The sequence below is a fragment of the Gavia stellata genome, chromosome 8, assembly GCF_030936135.1.
Source record: "Gavia stellata isolate bGavSte3 chromosome 8, bGavSte3.hap2, whole genome shotgun sequence".
Lineage (NCBI taxonomy): Eukaryota > Metazoa > Chordata > Aves > Gaviiformes > Gaviidae > Gavia > Gavia stellata.
The window spans coordinates 39,091,468-39,109,972 of NC_082601.1; the positions used below are offsets into that span (position 1 = coordinate 39,091,468).

At 41.0% G+C, this 18,505-nt stretch overlaps 1 protein-coding gene across 1 annotated transcript in view; it reads right to left on the minus strand.

The window, feature by feature from the left end:
* The window catches only part of ERBB4 (erb-b2 receptor tyrosine kinase 4), a 397,396-nt gene that overhangs the window by 18,908 nt on the left and 359,983 nt on the right, over positions 1-18,505 (minus strand). The window contains exons 22-26 of the mRNA XM_059820585.1: positions 12,089-12,244; positions 9,255-9,330; positions 7,160-7,306; positions 5,119-5,216; positions 2,533-2,703 (exon numbers count right to left, since the gene is read on the minus strand). Of these exons, the coding sequence (XP_059676568.1) occupies positions 2,533-2,703; positions 5,119-5,216; positions 7,160-7,306; positions 9,255-9,330; positions 12,089-12,244 (648 nt within the window). The remainder of the gene's footprint in view (positions 1-2,532; positions 2,704-5,118; positions 5,217-7,159; positions 7,307-9,254; positions 9,331-12,088; positions 12,245-18,505) is intronic.

Genomic DNA, 18,505 nt, shown 5'->3' on the forward strand with positions numbered 1-18,505 from the left:
AGGTTACCTGGGTCAGAAAACTTGGCTCAGAATCTGAAAACTTTTGACAAGGGGTAATTCCAGATTTGTTTAACTGTTAGATTGTCGTATGATGCCAGAGAAAAAATCCCAGCAGTAGGAGTTACTGAAAGAAGGATACATTCTCGCTACTGTCATTAAATTGAATTGCAAAGCAAAGCTCCCACTGACTTTAGTGGTGCAAAATCACAGGCTCAAACCAAGATGGGAAATTGTGAGCTGCGGAGAGGAGACGTCACATCAAGAATGTGATGGAGCCTCTGTGTGGCAAAAATAAAGGCATGGGGTCTCTTTCTGCAGCTCTGCTGACTTCAAGGGGATCACATGTGTGGAAGCAGCTGCAACAGTGTGGTTTAAAGTTGGGCAAAGGCTATGAGAAAGTTACTTGAATTTTCATGTAATAATAATAATAAATGACTGGGTTTGCTTTCCATGAATATCCTAGTGAGCATGTTGGCTGCCCAAACAGCACATTTTAAATAACTCTTTCAGAATATTTACTCTAGGATTTTTGTTGGAATTAATTCCCTCAGCTCTAGTGCTCTCCTCTGCTCAGCTGGCACTAAAGACAGAGGGGAAAAGGAACTGTTGAAAAGGGAAGTACATTTTCCTGCTAATCCTTTCTCCTTTAAATGTGCCCCAGTGCTTCCAGCAAATATGGGAGTGAGATGAATATAGCAAACCTTATGGGTCTGGCTCTGCTCTTTCAACCTAATGTTGGTGTAAATGGTAGCACTCCACTGCGTAAAATTAAGCTACAGTGATTTACATCAGTGTGACAGTGAGCACCTTTCAAAGGTAACTATTGTCATTTCCTTCTTTTCTCAGAAGTTGGCAGCAAAGGAAACAGAACCTCTCTAGAGAAGCTAGGAGTAAAACTGATTTACTTCAGATCAGCATCAACACTAAAAATTAACTCTTGTTGTCATAAAGAGGAAGTTTCTTGCCTATTGCTAAATCATGCATTACCCCCCTTCACTGCCTTTCAGTGACGCAGGAGAAATGTGACATGAATCCATGGGACTATAACCCAGCCTCTTCTAAAGACTTCTCTAGTCTCCTTGCCTTTAAAAACAGTAGCAACTTCCTTATGAATTGACTGGATATTATTTAAGATCAGATTTCATCTTCCTTATTCCAGAAAAGCACTGCTTTACTCAAGAGAGGCAAAAGAACTTTGTGCAGTGTATGGCCAGAGCATGAATACTGACCCAGTTCTTACACTCTTAGCTCCATTGCTTACCTCTTCCATGCCTCACATGGTGTAATCAGTTCAGAGCAGGGTACAAATTTGGAACTACCTCAGCTAAGGACAAATGTCCAAAAGGTTTCTAAAGCGTGAGGAATAAACACCAACATTTCAATGAGACTCCACTTAGTATTTAAAATGTGACTTTCCACTAAAAGGAACTTGAAGAGAAAACAAACAAGTCCTTAATTACTAAATACATCTGATGCTTGTGCGCATGTCTTCCCATTAGTAATGCATTTCACCGTCTCTTAGTTTTGTGGGAAGGGGTGGCACCTAAACTGTTAAAAGGATAGAGCCAAGCGCAGGAACAGGCAGAGGTCAGAGCTGCAGGCAGGGAGCTCAGGAGTGAAAAGGAATTCCGGAAACTTGAACTCAGTTCCCCACCTGCAGCAGGGCTCCTGTGGCACTGAGGCATTTAGGACAGGATCCAATTCACCAGAGCTCACGCACCAGGTCTGAGACTGCTCTGGAGCTGTCAGTAGTCAGTGGATAGAGAAAGACACCTCCAGAAAGTAACTTATTCCACTGTAAATATCCAAGGCGGGCAGCAATAATCACCCACTGGATGCACCCCCTCTTCTCCAATGACGTGAAATGAAGTCTAGATGAAGAGCTTAGATTATATCCCTGTCCTGTTGATGGTTAGAGTTATGCGAGCTGAATTCCACCTGAACACTCTCTGTGCCTCAGCTCCCCCTCTAAAATGAACAGCATTTCCTCCCCTGACAGGGATGTTATGAAGATCAACATGCTAAAATCTGTGATGTGCTTGGCAAAAACACATGCTTGTGAAGGAGGGCCATGAAAACATCACATATAAACGGGAAAAGAGGCTGGGTCTGAAATCTGGCTCCAGACACAAAAGCAGCATTATCTATATATTCCAGCTGCCCTCAGGTACATGAGCGCCAACCCTGTCGAGACAACAGGATTGCAGGGATGGGACAATCAGAGCTATGCAGTTCCTGGCCAGGATGGAACGCAACTGAGAAACACCACCGCTTGACTTCACTAGCCTCAGCTGTGCTTTCAGGACAGGCAGTTCAAGTCGAGCCTTTGTTCACTCAAGGCTGAGCTATTAATTTAGAATTCACTGAGGCACAATGAACAGGGAACCTAGTGACAACATTTTTATAGTCGCTCTCCTTACAATAGGAGCTTGTAATTCCCAAGGCAACTCTGGCGTGTGTTTGATTAGCGTACTTAAATCTCCACCTGTGCTTTTATAATAACGAGTATTTTCTGTCAGAGCTTGCTCTTACCCTGTTGGAATCAATTCTTGTCCTGGAGGTGTAGATGGGAGGAGGGATGTTGAAGGCTTGAGGAACAAGATACTCTTCAGCATCCATCATATCCTCCAGGTCTTCCTCATCGAGAAGGTTTTGGAAGAACTTGCTGTCATTTGGGCTTGGGAGCTTCATACGATCATCTCCCTAAATAGGTTGTATTGACAGAGGAAAACAGTCAAAAGATGCATTAATTTCCCAAATAGCAAACTTCAGCCTTCTTCATGGCCTGGCAGCCAGGCTGCAGGGACCACACATGCTGCTTTGTTTGTTCTAAAGCACCACATCCACACCATTTATTTTGATTTTTTTTACTGGAAATATGATGACAGAAAGGAAGTAACTGCATAAATCAAGAAAAGTCATTTTTTGGCATTCTTGTGATTGAGCTTTTATTCTTTCTTCCCTCTTTTTCCCATAGAAGTTCAGTTTCTGACCCAAGTTCTGTCAAGGCCTGATGTATTTTGTGAAATATCTCAGCTATTTAGGCTCACACAGGGGGTTGGGAAATAACATGGAAACTGCTGTGTCTGGCTGTTCACTTTATTTTCATTTGTATTTTTAGGGACTTAAGAGGCTAAATTTCCCTCTCATCCATGTGGGAAGTTCTGCAGAATGTAACAGAGCTGAAAACAGTAAAAATCAAACCAGGGAACAACAGCAACAACAATGATAGGTATTTTTATTGAAATAGCATCTGCGAGCTGGAGAGGCGAATCAAGGCTGCACTTTGCTTGGTGCCACAAAACATCACAAAAGGCAGCCCCTGCCCCAAACATCTAACAGCCTGTAGAAAAGATGCTAAACTTAACTGCTTTTCCAACCTTAGTGATTCTGTGATTCTGTATGGCAAAAGAATGGCCTCCTACTCTGCAAGAATTATTAGGCCATGTGTGGAATCCAGCAGGGAATGATGGCTGTGCTACAGTGTGCATACAGACCAGTTTAAAAGCTCAACAACAAGCCTGTCATTCTTCATTGCATCTGGGGGGAATGGGGAGTCATAATGACTCCAGTGCAGATAGCAGTGCAATGGAGTTACCCTGGTTTCTCCTCAAGAAGCACATAGCCTATATGGTCTGCAAGGATCATTGGAGAAGCAGCCTCACAGGACGAAATACCCACCAGACTATACAACAGGGGAGGAAAGGGCAGGGGAGAGAAAGGGAGGGAAGAGATATTTGGAATAGGGAAACATGTCCTTTCTAACAAAGTAATTTAATCAGACTGATTTTTCCAGAACCACTTGTGTCAGCTGAACTGACAATTTAACACAGTGGGGAATACTGCAAGAGAAATTCCACATCAGCACCACAAATCCTCTTGACTAGTATTTTACTTTGCAAATATATTTTACTTCTCCTCAAGCTGAAGGAGAGTAGTGTACATTCACACTGTGCAGTAATACACCATGAGTAGGCTAGCATGTCTACACAGTGAAGTGAAACACCATACGGTGAGACTAGCACTAAACCCAGAAGCAATCAGGAGACATAAAGTGGCAGTGGCTGTACTTCTGGAGGCTCTTCAGCTAGGAATTTTTACGTCAGTGTGAAGCGAAGGACCAGCTGGATGTATCTCTGCCCTGTACTCCATGATGTTCAGCACATATAGCATGAGATATAGTATGAGAGTATCATTACTTAGATCAAACTAATTCCATGCTTTGGTCTCTGGTGTTTCAACATCTCCTTACTTCTTTTAATTTTTCATTTTCATCTGAACTGCTCACACACTAGGACCATCTAAGGACCTTACCAAATAGCAGGATTCATTTTCTGTGGCTTGAGTCTGTGTTGTAATAAACACATACACAACTCTAGGCTTCTGCAGAACGTAGGAGTGGAAGGACAAAAATTTCCGCATACGCCTGTACTTAGGGCATACACAGCTCCAGCTAGATGTAGTCAACAGATATGGCTATACTGGTATTGCCCTGCTGCCACAGTGTAGTTTCAGGTGATGAATCATGCTGGTGTGGGTCTATTGCAGGGACTGTGAAGCACTACAGAGCCTACACAGCCTAAGGAGGACTCAGAGGGAAGCTCCACTCTAGCATGAGAGGTACCAATGTGACACAACTCCCTGCCTTCTGAGAAACCTTTATGTTTAGGCTATGAAAAGAAACTTTCTTGTGATCTCAGCAGTGAAGAGAAGAGTCTCTTCAGGATAATCCCCTGAGATTCAGCCTAAGCAACCGTAGAACCAGGCAAGTCCTTGGTTGAAAGTAGGTCCACTGTCAGACAAATCTTGTCCCCAGTTTCATGAGAAGTCATGCAAAGTACTGAGCAGCTTGCAAAGCCAGATCTTACATATGTGCTCATAAATACAAGCTTAGGAAGTGAATTTCTGATTATTTTTTTTTTATTATTATTATTATTATTTTTGAGATACTGACACTGGCCATTCTACTTCTTTCTTGCATAGTACTGTGGTCACTATTTGCTTTGAGTTCAAGAGCACCTTGAACTTAAGATATTCAAAGGCAACCCCCTTAACAGTCAGGTCTGGCAGGCAGAATTCTTTCTTGTTTTTTTCCCCTGATGTTGCAGAGTTGCTTACCTGAATTACTAGGTATCTCTGAGGATCTCGAGCCATTCTAGAGAATTCAGCAGCCAGCTCCTTGAATTTTGGCCGACTGTCAGCATCAATCATCCAGCCTGGGGACAGATGAAAGATGAGAAAGAAAAGTTAACTGTCAAGGGAAGAGATCATTCAGTTTTTAAAAATGTGCAAGTTTGAAGTCCTTGATGTCCTTGACAGCTCTGGCCTGAAGAAAAGTTGCAATAAAGAGCCCAGAAGAATGGAAAGCTAGAACTCTATGATGCGTCTAAAATGGAAAACATCTGGTCTTGGCCAGAGAAGACGAGATTGTTCCACACTGCATGGATTTCTTCTTAATTTGCTCTGAGCTCCTGTTCTACATCCCCAAAACAGAGACAGCAACAATGCCTTGCAATTTGCTGCGTCTATCTTGCCCATTTAGATGTCAGCTCTGACTGTCTTTTATTATGCATGTGTCCAACCTCTAATATAACAAATCTGATCTCATCTGAGTCTAGTGGATTTATTACAAAGTTACTACTAAATACGATTTTTACTTTAACTGACCAGCTGTTCACAGTGACTTAGATTAAAAAGAGCTGTTCAACAGATCTACAGGATGACTGACCTCGCATCCGCCTTTCAGGTAATTCTGCGTTCACGTGTCTGCATCATTAACACAGACCTCACACAAGGCATTGGATGCTATTTTTATTGAGTAAGGGCGATTCGTTTGTCTTTCACTCTCCAAGAAACATTCATTAGGAACAACAATTCTCAATCCTTGTTAATGCTTTCTGCAAACAAGCAAGTAGTATAGGCAGTCACCACCAGCAACTAGTTTATCTCAGTGTCAGCTTTTTCTAATGGCAGATCCTATCAGCAGCTTCCCAAGAACATGCTCTCATTTGCCAAGAGGGCTAAACGAAGCAGGCCTTATCTCCTTTGTGCCGTTTAACTGAAGAAGTGACCAATGCAGGAAAAACAACGTGACTATAGCTTATAAAGAATTTCTCACAAACATTACAGAACTAAGACTGTACATCTAGCTGTAACTTTCCGTCTTCCAGAATACCCCATCTACTAGGACTTCCTTTTGTCCACTGAGATTCGCCTCATGCTCATTAGAAATCCTATCAGATGGAACATTTTTGCACTCAACCAACATGAACCCCTTGCACTATTCGAATGATTTTCATACCTGCATGCACAGTACAAATGTCTTCAGAAGATACGTTATTTACCTATTCTAGTTTTGTTTTCTTTCCTTCAGTGTTTTTGTGTACAAAGCAAAAGGGAAAGAACTGTGTAAGATGGATGAGACGTCCGTATGTTAATCTCACTTAAATTACGTCAGAAACACCAGAGAGACGTTCCTAATTCTTTTTAAATTAGCAGCATAGCCTTGGAGGATACTGTCACTAGTGTGGGTATCTTGGAGATAAAAGGGTAGGAAGAAACCATGTGCAGACTGTTTTCCTTTTTTGCTAAAGTAAAATTATTCATAAATTATTGTACTGGACTAAGAATGATAAAAATTTATCCTCTCTGTAGCATCCCTTGTATTAATTTAATTTTACTTTTTATTATTACTATTGCAGTCATCATTCTTGTTACTAACAGTAAAACATTCATGCTTTCTTTCCTCAATATTTGGAACCAGCATTTCTCCTCACAACCTTCACTGGCTGGGTATCCATGTACCATAATTATGTTTAATACTATCTTTTTTAACATCAAAATCAATTGTCATGGAAATGACAAGGGTTTACAATAACAATCATACAATTTTGACTTCACAGCAAGAATATGAGATACCATCTGACAGTAATAAGAAGCTGAGCTAACTCAACCCTTCATGGCTAAATTCATATCTTTTGCAACTGCAAAAAAAATGTGCATACAGTACTTAAATGGAATTTACAGAATCTTGGGAAGCTTTTGTTTTGAAGCAGCCTGCCCCATTACCCAGCACTGTCAGAAACTATAGATGCAAATGTTCTAAAACACCGTCCCTCTTGCACTGAGCATAGGGATATTAAAAGCGACAATTACTTACACTTCACCATCACCATATAAACATCAATAGTGCAGATTGGAGGTTGTGGCAACCGCTCTCCCTTCTCCAAGAGGTCAGGGATCTCTCGAGTTGGGATTCCGTCGTATGGCTTCCCACCAAAGGTCATAAGCTCCCAGATAGTGACTCCTAGACAGAAAAAAAGAGCGTTCATATTTGAGGCCATACTACTCAGATTCCTTTGCAATTTCTTACAGCGGTGTATTCTGGCCCAGTTCTGGACTGCAATCTCTTCTTCATTACCAGTGCCTGTAAAAACACTGAAGTTTGGTCTGCCATTTAAAAAGTTCCAGAAAATGGTGAAACAGCACTTTGTGTTAATCTTCAAAAGCAGCTTCCCTCATTTTTATTGGTGTAAGAAGCAGCATGATAGATCTGAGGCACAAGAGAAAGGTCTAAGACAAGTAAATGGTGGTAAAGTAAATGGATGCAATAACAAAAGAATGCACGCACTCTTTTATCATATCAAAAGGGAAAATGAATGGCTGATGTACTCTATTATTTTAAGGGGAAAAAACGCAGATGTTCCCTAACTTAGAGCATCAATTTCCCACAAAGGTACAGCACTGAGTAACATTATGTCATTGTCTTTGCCTTGTAAGTCATTCACAGCGGCTTGTATTATTTTTTTCCTTAAATCACCTTATGGATTTGAGTTATGATACTGCTGTGCTTCAAAACCAAGATTCTCTTTCTGAATAGCCACAGGATTTGTTTTGGCATCGGAGCTGGAAATAAAGAGCGTATATCATAAGTAACAGAATTCATCCCCTAACAAAATCTTAAGTATTGAAAATGCTGCTCTCACACCAGTTTAACTTTTATTTTTATTGCAAAGGTCATTTTAAACATGCCTCCAGATCAGTAACCGTATTTTGCCAGCTGTCACGCTAATGTGAAAGGTGATGGGCAAAATTACCATATGTATAAAGCACATATTTATTTCAGCCTCATTCACCTCTTTGTTGATGTTCAAAAACTGTTAACTTGCCAATTGTTTTTGGTCTTGTCCTTTTTGATCATAGATATTCTGGGCTTCCTGCATTTACAATGAATTTCATAAATGGAGGCATATTTTCTCCTAAGTGATACAGGGTATACAGAATTTGAGGAGAAAGAACAGCTTTACATGATCAATTTAACTTTCATATGTTTTTCTCAGCTGAATAGAAAGGGCAGCTAACCAGCCACAGCAAACAGTGTCTTTTGCTGCTACCCACAGGTAAAAGTGAGTAGTGAATAGAATGGTACACCTTTTTGTTTCAAAATGATATGGCAACAGGAGTCCATAGCCCTATACTGCTGAAAAATTCCACTTACAAAGGTATACATGATTTTCTTAGTAATAGCTATACTAGATATACAGGCAGACAGCTCAGCAGATGTGGCACAATAGCTCGTCTGGATAACAGAATTAACAGCAGTAAATGAACATCTCGTTTCTCAAATGTGACTTTTTTTTCGGTCTGTGTGGAGTCCACATGAACTGACCTGTCTAACCAATTCCCAAGTTATCTGTGAAATTAAATGGATGCTTGTTTTAGTTAGCTTGGAGAGCTCGTCTCTTTCTCTTCTTTCTCTTGCTGTATTTGCTCTGTATTATGACAAATTCCCTTTTATCTGACTGTAGGTACAGGAAGTCCCATAAACCTGAAAATGTTTTTTGACATTCATGGCTTTTAGAGTTAAGATTTTCAAAGGACTGCTGAAAATTATGACCTGCAGCTGTATTTTTATGAATCTGTGGCTGAGCTGAAAGACGCCTTCTTCTGTCATAATAATCAGCCAAACTGCTACCAGCCTAGACCTTACAGCAGTCATCCCGGCAGGGACCTCATGATAATGTATTTTAGTGAGCAGAGAAGTAATGCAGGATACAAGTAACAATTGCTGTTTAGAGTTACACATTTAAAAAAAAAAAAAAAAAAAAAGGAGAAGAAAAAGAAAAAAAAAGGAAGATCAAAACCCACTGGAATTAACTCCTCTAGGAAAAGAGGGTATCTTTAACATAGTAAACACAACTTGGTTCAATGCTTTACAAGTGACAAATTTTTAAACTAATCACATGAAGATTTACCGTAGCTCCAGACATCACTCTGATGGGTAAATTTCCTGTAGTGTATGCACTCCAGAGCCATCCACTTAATTGGCATCTAGGGAAACACAAGAGAAATGTAACCTTAGAAATATAATATTAAAACAATAGAGATAGATCCTGTAGGTAGACATCAGCTTCCTCCCTGTTTCCTTTTTCAACTGCAAGCTTAAAAAAAGGCAGCACTACCCAGCAGAGGAAATGGTTGTTCCTGCCCTCTACAACAGGGCTTTGCCTCATAAAACATATGGAGGTGAGAAATATGAACCAGTTATCTGCAGAACTTCTCATACCACCCCAGTCTTAATGATTCAGATGTAGTGGAACAACTCACTTTTTCATCAATCCGTGTAAAAATGGGACCAATGCAAAAATCACATCCAATCCCCCTCAATCTGAAGTGCAGCAGAGAAGGTGGAATACAGAAGCTCTTTTGCCTCAACGGTTTGCAAAACCAGACACTTCTATCTCGATTGCTGTCTAATGAGGCTAGTTAATACTGCAGTGTCCATAATACTTCACAGTCCACGTAATCATCATCAGAGTAAACAGGCAATGGGGAGAATTCACAGTGCTTAATTTCTAACTCCTGATATTTCTCAGGAACTTAGCCTTCCCCGTTTTTTGTATCATTACTGCAGTGAGAAAAGTTGCCCCTGAAAGCAAGTCAAAAGTCCCAAGTTAGCCTTTGGCTCTGAATCACCCTTGGTGGGAGCTCATCTCTTCTGACAGAGAAGGCTGTGTAGGCAAACACAAACCTAGGTTTGGCATAAGGGTTTGCCCTCTTGAGTTCGTGTTAAAATGAGATTCACGGTGTTTCCTATTCCTGAGCTGGGCCTGTGCAGCACAGTCTTGCAGTCCATTAATTTCTAATGGACAGATGTTAAAACCAGATTTATACCTGGCATGGACTTGTATGGGTCACCTCTAATTTGGAACTATGGAAGACATACTGGAATAAACCAGAGAGATACGTAAACTGCATGCAAAATCTGAACAGATGGTGGGTGTAAAAGCAGAGGATGTGTCTTCATTCAAACCGTTATGAAAATACCTTCCCTGAAGCTGACTAATGAACATAACCTATACAGTTATGGCAAAAATAGCACTCTTTAATAAAGGTTGGCTTAGCACTTGCAAAGACAGTTCATGCTCCTCCACTAAACTCTGCAGAAGTGTATCGCTTTCATTCCCATTAAATACGACTGGGTTGTTCCAAACTTGAACAATTGCTGAAGTAGCAAAGCTGCATCACTCATCATGGTATAACTCAGGTTGGAAGGGACCTCAGGAGGCCTCTAGGCTCAAAGCAGGTTCAGCTATGAGATCAGACCAAGTTACTCAGGGCTTTATCCAGTATGGACTTGAAAATCTCCAAGGATGGAAACTGCACCACCTCCCTGGGCAACCTCATCAACCACTTGATTGTCCTCACAGTGAAAAAGTTTTTCCTTTTACACAGTTGGAATCAGTCTTAGCATGCTCTCAATACAACTTAAAGCTGCAAATGTCTTCTGGATTTCACAGGACACTTCTCTGGAACTGGGAAGTGACACATCTGACATGCTAATCCTGCTCCAGAACCCCCAGCAGTGTGACTGGCCTCACAAGTCCAAGACACCATCTAAGAGCTGCCAGGGAACAGCTGGTTTGCAAGGACCAGCTCATTTTCTGTCATTCACTGGCTGATGGAGGGAAGAGGCAGAGGGGTTACTGAAGAGGGGATTAGAGAACTGAAGGAATCAGGGAAGACTGCCAAAACTCCACCTTGCTTGCCAGGAGGTCTCTTTACTGGGGAAATGGGAAAGCGCCGGTGACTCCTTTCAAGCTCTTCACCTCATGGACTGAAATGCCAATGTAATCCATGCCCAACAGCTGCCAAGGGCAGGAGCCACACAAATAAAGCAGCAGCCCATCCAGGAGAAAAGCACACACTGGCAACAGCTGTTTGTCCCAGACAAGGGCATGAGTGAGCACAGAAAAACACAGATAGCAAGTAGACAGAAAGCAAACTGAACATTCAGGAAAAGGAATGACAGGAGAGGCAGAATACCTTGGGATTTTGTGACAGGTTGAAACGTGGCATTTTAAGATGTTTAGGGAGCAGCCTGCAGCAGTATGTACTTACAGCCTTTACTTACAGCCTTCTGAATTTCATAATGTGTTAATCTGAAGGCATTAGAAATGAGGTGAGGCACTAGATGGATGTTACGTAGTATACTGAAAAGTAATATGGGAAAATGTCTGGCTTCAAAATTATCCTCAAGCTGGCTTTTTAGTGGCCTGGCATTCAGCATGGTATTAGAGACTTGGGTGCAAGAAATAGCATACACAGGCTCTTCCAATGTGATAGAAGAGGTGGCTCTTTGCTGAGCATATGTAAGCTCTCATATGCTACAAATACAAACACGTTTTGTAGCCTTTCTTTTTGTTTTCTGGGAGATTACTTGTCTGGGAAAATGAGACTGCAAGTTATTGAGGTCCATACTCACCAGAGAAAGGGGCTTGGCAGAAATGCCCTAGAACATCCATCACTCACTGAACTGACTTCAGAAGTCTTCAAAACAACACACAAAATGGAGCATATGAACAAACCCTGAGTGTGAAGACTGTTCAGACAATTATATTTCGGCACCTGGAGAAGCTCACTGAGCAAAAAATGAGCAGCTTTTATGTGTGCTGTCACAACACTTGCTAAGTCACTGACAGACTTTCTAACATAGGTAATAGTCCCGTAGGGATACACTGCCCTAAAGAGCAACTTCAGAAGGTTTGTCACAGTGATGTATTTACTTCCAGACATGTACAGCACTCACCTTCCCTCCATCAGCATTATACTCCTTCTCATCCCCTTCCAAAAGTCTGGCCAAGCCAAAGTCAGTGATCTTCACATGGTTTGGTGATTTCACCAAGACGTTACGGGCTGCCAAGTCCCGGTGGACAAGTCTCCTCTCTTCCAAGTACATCATTCCCTGAAGGATAAAGAACAGTAAAATAACCTTAATGAGTCTTGCATGACTTTTTAGAACTACTTTTCACTGGTGACATGTAAAATTCCTGGTTCCCTTTTCAGTATTCACAGCAAGAAAATGGCCTAGAGGGCAGAAGTTCAACACTGCCCTTGCTCTGAGCTGGAGGTGGGATTAGATGACCTTAGGTTCCTTCCAATGTGAACAATTCTGTAAGATTCTATAGTAACTGTCAAAGGAAAAAAAACGACAAAAAACCCACATAGGTATCTCCTTTGCTCCAGCAAGTTTAAAATCTGGAAATGTGAGACAAAGAAAAGAAATATTATGGCCCTTATTTTTCAGACAGGAAATCTGAAGACCATAAAAAATAATCAACTTAGCCAGAGCCCCACAGAAATTAGGCCAGACTGGGAAACAAGCCCAGCTCTTCAACATTCCAGGCAAGTGTCTTCAATTCAAGATGAAGCTTCTTATCCATCTCCAAATGCTTTTAAGTTGGACACAAATTTTCACTGCCCTCAGCGGATTAGAAGGAAAACAATTCTTTATTCCAAGTGCTGCAACCCACTTGCCTTTTCGCTCCCTTAAATTTTTGCATGTAGTATTATAATAAGACACTAGATCAATGGCCCTTTTTTAAATGAGCATATATATTCTGTTAGAAATACTTCTGTTAACCAGCCCACCCCGCTGCCTTTAAAGATAAGGTAACATATACTGAAGCTGCCTGGCCTTAACCTTGTTCTTACTCCGATGAGAGACTAACCATCTACCATCAGTATGGAAGTTTACATGATGCTTTGTGACACTGAGATGAACGCCAAAGCTTGGTCTTATTAATTACATGACACACAAAGGATAGTCAGGCAGGGTTACAGCCTATGATTTCATTAAAAGGCATTTATGGCATTAACCATCATTATAAGAACATACAGATGAAATTACACACTTGATAATTACCTTTAAGGTATCTCTTAATATATGAGCTCTGTATAATATATATGGTAATTTTCAAAAAGTCATTGTTGAATACCAGAGAGATCATATTATCCCATAATACAGATGATAATTCAGAGAGTCACAGGTAGTGATTAAAATAACCAGATTATTCAATGTCATGGGCCAGATTTTACTCCCTTTCACAGCATAAGAAGCTCACATGTACCTATCCCCACACGCACCAGGAGGACAATGTGTACAGATAAGCCACCACTCGTGGTCACTGGGCCAGAATGTAGCCCTTTCTTGACAGAAAGTGGATGTCTTTACAAAAAGCATCAAGTGGAGCTCTGAACTGCTGTGGCTTTTAGGTGAAAAATTTCAGTGCAAACACCACTAAAAGGTTTGAAAATACGTGGGAGAACATTTGGCATAAACACTATTTCATTTTTAATGTGGTAGGCTTTGCTGCAGTCAACACGAAGGTGGTTTGAAAGGGGACACGGGGACTCTTTGGCAGAAAGCAAATAGAATTATTTTTTAAAAGCACTGCTAGTTGAAGCAAACACACCTTCCTGCCAATTGCAAATCAATACTTCTGGCTGTTGAACATCAGAACTGTAAGTCTTTGAAAGCATAATGGTTTTTGACATCAAATTAAAATCTGTAGAAAAAGGACAAATAAATCTCATAGGTCAAACAATTGTGAGTCACACAACAAACACCATGAAAACAGAGGCACCATGATTTAGCATAAGAATTACCATCTGAAGAAATCCAACCAGGAAAATACCACACAGTCAACAGCAATGACACTGTGCAACAGAGGAAAAACAACCACAAAAATGGCCCTGAAAAATTCAGACAGATTGGGAATTCATATAAATCCTGTTTCACATCTCTAACACTGAACAATAACCAGAAAGCGCTTCAAGGCACTGTCAACATCGCTCACACCAAGTACTCTGGGAAGTAGGTGGGGACTATAGCAACCTCCCAGTCTCATGTCCCTCCCTTTCACCTGGGGGTCTTGCAGCCAGTCTGATGAGATGTCTGCAGATAGGCGTCAACCAACCTGTCTGGATGTGCCTCAGAAAGCCACTGAGAGAGCACCATGCCCGTGCTGCGTTGGGCTGAACAGTGTGTGCAGGCAGGCAGGGCTCTGCTTGCTTTGCGGAGCAGCCTCTGGCCCACCATCACACGTCCAGCTTTGCTGCTCTTACAGATAGTCAATCTAATCTTAAGGGTGGCTTTGGGGTGCCCTTAAATATACTGCAGTCATTCCTCACACATCTAAAATTATACTGGTTCTTTGCAGTTCCTGAAAGTGCTGCCCTTGAAGCCAGGGTTGCAGTCATGTGCAAACAGACAGCCGCCCCAAACACTTCTCTCCTCCAGCTCACAATCTGTCCCTCCAGATTCCATGGGATTAAGCACCTCTCTTCAGTCTTGCATCTTTCACTGCAAAAGAGCTCCTCCCTGAACAAAAAGTCTCAAGGTGCTGCTTACACTTCCTTTCTACTTAGTTTAGGAAATATCTCCGATTTTTAGAATGAATAGAAATGCTTCTAAAACTTCATAGATCCTTACTTGGTCAAAGTTCTCAATACCTCTGAATAACGGGGGGAGAAAAGAAAGGTCCAAGCCTGCAAACAGATCTTTGTGGACACAATCTAAGGAGCACACAAGAACCCAGAGAATCTGTTGAGAGAATTCTGTTGGTATCAGAATATACTAGGCCCAAATAAAATTTTCGTTTGTAATAGATTAATTTGCACCTATCAGCACTGAAATGATATGAAGATATAGCAGATTTCTTTTGGCAGAAATGAAGAAACAGAATTTCTGTCTTGTTAAAATCAAAACAGATGACCTGTACCAAGACTTCAGCCTCCCATCTATAGCTAATTATGGCAGGAATGGATGGTAAGGTATCCAGAAACATCCTTAACCGAAAGAGTTAAACAATCAAACCCTCAACCATGCCTCCTTTGTCTTATTTTACCTTCTCTACATATTTAATTTCCAAGCATTTTTTAAACATGTAGTCTAACGCTTTAGAATGTTTCGCTCTTAATTCTACTCATTCATTTCCATTTATTTCAATCTTTTGCTAATATCATCTTAGTAAGATTATATTTTATTCAACCTAACCTCATACCCTCTTATGAACTAGAAAGATGTCTAATCACCAACCTGAATACTGCTCCTAATCAATACCACACCTGGTTTTCTTTTCTATCCAGAAAGAGGGTAGAAATAGCTGTCTGTGTATCATTGTACTTACAGTTTACTTCACCTCTGTCAAACAAGCTTCTCAGCGCTTTTTCCCACCTGTGTTATCTGCAAAGCTAAAAACAACCCATGTAGGGTTGACAGCTACAAAATCCTCTGCAGGTCCACGACCTGCAGAAATGGAAATCCTCTTAGAAATAGCCAGTGTAAACATGTTTGATTTTCCTGAGATCCTATCAACAAGTTTTAAAGGTGGATGGTGGAAGTATAAGAGAAAAGGTATATATAGGTATTTATTTTCAATAAATGAGATTATACAAGCAGAATGAAAACAACCTAAAAATGGGAATCCTACAGTATTCACTGCAGCAATACAGTCTAAACATATACTATGCCAAGAATCATCATTTGAAGGCATTTTCGAACCTGGCAGGAAAAGTGCTTTATATGCATCTCTAATCTTTTTACATGACACAGAAGTATGATAACAAAAAAATACTCTCTGCGTTACACAGCTGGTGCCATCACCACCCAACAAGCCCATGATCAAATATCCAGAGGACATTTTATGAGAGTTACAAGACAGAACTACAAGTGACCCTAGACCCTGACAATGGAAAGGGATCTGTTTGTAAAAACGACACTTTAAAGTCCGATCCAAAAGACAGTATGCCATTTGAGGTGTGATCTGTGAGGCTGGGGAAATGAAACGCCTTTCAGGACTTGTCCAAATTAGAGCTATGCAGATCCCATATAATTATCGAAGCATAAAATGTCCAGATAATAAGAAAACCCCACACTTTAGCATATGTATTAGAATATCCACAATCGGGTGGGACTTTTACGCTGAAACAACTGAGAGGAAAAAGTTCAACGTTAAGCCATTAAGGATCAGTTGTCCCATTATCTCTGAGCCCACATTCATCTCACACAATCACAAGAATCAGCCGTGACCTACCCGTCACTGATACTTCCTCATCACAGTCATGGCAGAGGTTTCCTCACAGAGAATGTCATTAGAAATACAATTACTGCTAGGATCCCTTAACATAAAATCACTCTCTGAATCAGCGCCTAATGCTATTAAGGAGTCAAAAAGCCACTGCAAACAGCTATAACACAGATGAGTAGAGGAAGTCCCTTTGGAACTTCAGGATGAGCGAGGGATAGCCTTTTATCTTTCACAACTGCGCCCCTTATCCTCACCCAGTACCAGAGTCACATACAAAGACAAACCTGTGCTATGTGGATCTTTACCTAGACATATATAGCAGCAAAACCGCCTGTAGCCTAGACCTCTTCCTCCCGTGTGATTATGCAACTGTGAAAATGTCAATTCTCCTTTCGGAAGCAGACACAAATGCCCTTGCCAGGACGTCGGTTAGTGTTAAAGGTCTTTTATCCTTGCCTACACAATTACTAACCTGACCTACGCAAGTGCTTATACATCTCACACGAAGCTTGCAACAGCACCAGGGAAACCAATCGCAATGCTGAGGGGTAGAAGGATAGGCTTGTAATAAGCCAAGACAGCTTTGTTCAAAGAAGGGAGGTGGACAGGAAAGATGTAAATGGCCACTAGGAGCTTAACTCCAGTAAGAATTTCCTGTCACTTTTCAGCCTTGATAATTTTCTGTGCAATAACTAGGGGGGAAAACCCAGCAGTTTTACTCACTGAGCTGAATTCTGCTCTCTACCCATCAGTTTACTCTCAGAGCTGGCTAGAAATAACAGAGAACAAAAAAATTATCTTGTTGAATAGGCTAAAAGTCATTAAGAGCTATAAAAGAAGAAAGTCTTTCCCAATTTTATTACGGAGGGTTTGTGAAGTCTCCAGGACTGTGGATAGACAGATTTGGCATGGTCATTTCAGGTATGGTCAGGTACGCTCATGCTCTTTTCACGAGAAAAACGACAGACCTGAAAATGAGATAACATGGTGGCAACAAACTGAAGTGGGACAGTGGAAAGGAGACTTTGTGTCAGAAAATCCATGGGAGGAGAGAAGACAATGAAATGGGACAGCTTTCTGATCTTTGTAAGTGCTGAACTGCAGTAGAAGATATCAAATTAGGTTCATAAAATACTAGGACTTCCAGTGCTGCAGACATCTACAGAGCAGTATCATCAAAGGCAGGCTGGTGGTGGAAATAAAAGAATAAAGGGATTTTTTTGAAAAAGCAAAATGAAACTGTTCTGGGAAGTTATGGGTTTGTCCCCTGAGATCTTCTGCCTTTAAGACGTGGTCACAATTTGCTGTTTTCTTACTTTACTACCAGCACTACTTTCTGCTGCTGTCATTTGTCTCCCAGTTCCTGAGGGCAGTTTTTGAGCACAGCCTCCATTTGTACAGCTCACAGTATGAGAGTTGCAAGCACAGACTGTTTCAGATGCTGCTATTTGATTTCCTTCCTTTTCAGAGTCCCACCTCCCTGCTGAGGATGCTTCTGGATTCGTTTCAAAGGTGGCAGCTGCCGTTTAGGGAATGTCCAACTCTGAATTGCATGAGCCTTGTCTGAAAGCTCTTTCCATTAGGTCCCTGTATCTCATTTCCAGAAAAAAGGATTCATTACTCAGGACAGAATTTAAGCAGGTATGTATGTTTCATCAAATGCAAAGTCCCTTTGGGATGATTGCCAGAGATGAACTGAAGTGTGTTGAATCACTAACTAAAGTATATACATACGTCTTTGCAAGATGCAAGACATGATTTTGCAAGACCATTCAAATTAAAAAAGTAAGATGAAGACCTTCACCTGCCCCAAGAATTTCAGCAGTACCAGCAGAAGGCAGATGTACTATAAGCACTTCTTTTTCCAGTGTGACTTTTTTCTGTTTTCTATAATAAACATTATTTTCTCCCTAAATAGAGGGAACATTGACCTTAACACATCCAGAAATTAAGAGCAGCCTGCCTTTCTTCGATAATAACTTCCACCCAGCAAAGCCAGCACACATGGCAGATTCATCAAACAGGTATGTGAAGGAAGAAAATTTCAAGCCCAACTCAAATCTCACAGACATTAATCTCCAGCCTTGGAGACTGCCTTCTTTCCATCCTAATAACTGGAGGCTAGCTTAATAACA